General features: G+C 45.3%; 1 protein-coding gene across 1 annotated transcript in view; it reads left to right on the top strand.

Moving 5' to 3' along the window:
- The window catches only part of Map3k19 (mitogen-activated protein kinase kinase kinase 19), a 44,471-nt gene that overhangs the window by 36,795 nt on the left and 4,832 nt on the right, over positions 1 to 2,844 (top strand). The window contains exon 11 of the mRNA XM_021199216.2: positions 875 to 1,021. Within this exon, the coding sequence (XP_021054875.2) occupies positions 875 to 1,021 (147 nt within the window). The remainder of the gene's footprint in view (positions 1 to 874; positions 1,022 to 2,844) is intronic.

Here is a 2,844-nt window from a genome sequence, read left to right as displayed (position 1 = left end):
AATGGAGGAGTGTTCCTATTTCTCCACAACCTCGCCAGCATCTGCTGTCACCTGAATCTTTAATCTTGGCCATTCTGACTGGTGTGAGATGGAATCTCAAGGTTGTTTTGATTTGCATTTCCCTGATGGCTAAGGGGATCCAGGATCCTTGATTTCCAGGCTATGATTCTTTACTGTGCCTCTTCCCCCCGCCCCCCTCCTTTGAGACAAGATCTTTTGTAACCCAGACTGGCTTTGAATTCATTATGCAGCTGAGGATAGCCTTTAACTAGTTTATGTGGTGCTGAGGATGGAGCCCAAGACTTTGCGAATATACTCTACATATTGAGCCACATCCTCATGTCTCATTGTGGTCTTTCTTCTAGAATTTAGCTAGTTTGATTCTCTACCTTGAGATCACCTGGAGAAAGTTAATAAGGCAAAACTAAGCAAGTCAGTATTTTGTTCAATGATGACATTTTCAATTTATGGCAGATACTTTTCAGTGAAGACCAGACAGTTACAGGCAAAGCTTGGCAGTCAGGTCCAGAGTCTCACAACTGCTTTACCAAGACAACAAACAAACAAACAAACAGGCAAGCAAATCTCATGATGTTTGAATTAAGTTTATGATTTTGTGCTGGACCATATATACTCTAGGCTGCATGCAGGTGTCCTGGGTTGTATGAATGCAGGTATGATGGCACACTGGGGCATAAAACAGTAGGGTCAGAAGTTCGAGGCCATCCTTGGTTTCATAGTTTGTTAGAGGCCAGCCTGGGCTACCTGATATCTTGCCTCAAAAAAGGAGGAGGAGGAAGAGATGGTGGATTTCTTGTTCCTGACTCCACAACAAACCAGAGTTATATGACGATTTTTCCCCTCATTTTCCCAGAGGTGTATTAATGGATTCCGGATATATGACGAGGAAAACTTTCTTACCTCAAATGAGAAGAAGACACTTTCTGACAAGAGCTTAAACCACGAAGAGGCTATATTCTGGACCAAGGGTGAGGTCCTTGGGAGAGGAGCCTATGGCACAGTAAGTTAGCCTTGAACCCCTGGATACTAGAATTTTCCACCTGACCTGACCCCTCTCTTCCCTACTACCTGTACTTAGAACATGTGCAGCTGGAAGCCACAGAAAAACACAAATCTGCATCGGGGGTGTATGTTTTTTGCTTTATGTATTTGAAGGGTGTGGAGATGATTTGCTGTTGGCACATGAGGTTTTAGAGACCTAACCATTTCTTCAGGAGCTACTGCTGTCTCCCAGGCCTGCCCTGGTCCCTACTCTTGGGCGGCGACCCTCTGCTCTAACCTCTCATCACTCCAAGTCCACACCCTGGACTAGCTATTCTTCTCCTCACTTCCATAAAACACCCAGCAAGAGCAACTTCCAGAAACAATGGCTCATTCGGGCTCACAAGTCCATCATGGTGGGGAAGACCTGGCGGCTGGAGTGTGAGGAAGCTGCTCACAGGGCATCCACAGTCAGGAAGCAGAGAGAGATGGATGCCGGTGCTCAGCTCACTGTCTCCTTTCTGTTCAGCCTAGGGCCCCAGCCCATGGAACAGTTCCAGGCACATTTAGGGTAGACCTTCGTACCTAATTTAGAAATTCTTTCACATGCATGCCCAGATGTGTGTCTCCTAGACAAATCTAGATTCTGTTAAGTTGACAGTCAATACTAACCTCATCACCAGCCCACTGGATACGAAATCTTTCCCTCTAGTGGTTCAACATAGCACCGGAGACAGGGACCCTTACTACCAAGGGGCAAACTCAAATGCTGTTCTTTTGTGTTTTGTGAGTTGCAGAAATGACTCCCTAAAGTTTTGGTGGTCTAAAGAGTACACGATTAGACAGATGAAGTAAAGACTTACCTTATCCCAAGCACTCAGGAAGCAGACTCAAGTGATCTCTGTGAGTTCTAGACCAGCCTACAGAGCTAGTTTCAGGACAGCCAAGGTTACACAGAGAACTCCTGACTTGAAAAACAAACAAACAAAACAAAACAAACAAACAAAACTGACCTTAAGACAGACCATAGAGTGTCTAATTAGGGACCCTTCAGGAATACACAAAAGTCCCAGAGTACATCATGGGGTGACTGGCAGGCCCTGCCTCCTGACTCTGGAGAGCTCTAGATCTGACTTGGCTCTGTTGCATTCTTTTGGTGAGGGGCATTCCCAGCCAGCATCTGATATTCTCATCGGAGAAATACGTGAAGCAAATGTTCATATCAGTATCATAGATAAGAAAAACTAATGCAAGATCAGACTTGATGGGCTGGAGGGATGACTCAGTTCAAAACGTGCCTGTTGTGCAAACATGGAGACCTGAGTTTGATCCTTAGTGCCTCTATAAAAACTAGGTACCATCGGGTGCACTGTAATCTCAGCACGGGGCAGAAAGGGATTGGAGGATCCCCAGGGCTCAGTGGCTAAGCTAATTGTAGGTCTCAAAAAAATAAATAAATAAAATAAAAAAATAATAAAGAGGAGAAACAATTGAGAAAGATATCCAATGTCAACTTCTGGCTTCCATGTACACACACAACTACACACACATCTTACAACTGCCGTGTGTAGTGATTCACACAGTAATCCTAACACTCTAGAGATAGAGGCAGAAGTATCAGGAGTTCAAGATTATCTTCAGCTACAAAGCAAATTCGAGGCATTCTGAGCTCCTCGAGACTCTGTCTTAAAAAGCAAGAGAAGGGTGGGAGAGACGGCTCATTAGCTAAAAGCATTTCCTGCTCCTCCAGAGGACCTAAGCTCCACTCCCTGCATCCATCCACACTGGGCAGCTCAGAGGACCTAAGCTCCACTCCCTGCATCCATCCACACTGGGCAGCTC

The sequence above is a fragment of the Mus pahari genome, chromosome 5 (genome assembly GCF_900095145.1).
Source record: "Mus pahari chromosome 5, PAHARI_EIJ_v1.1, whole genome shotgun sequence".
NCBI classification, from domain to species: domain Eukaryota; kingdom Metazoa; phylum Chordata; class Mammalia; order Rodentia; family Muridae; genus Mus; species Mus pahari.
The sequence above is the reverse complement of the archived record's forward strand: the minus strand, read 5'-3'. Positions and strand labels throughout refer to the sequence as shown.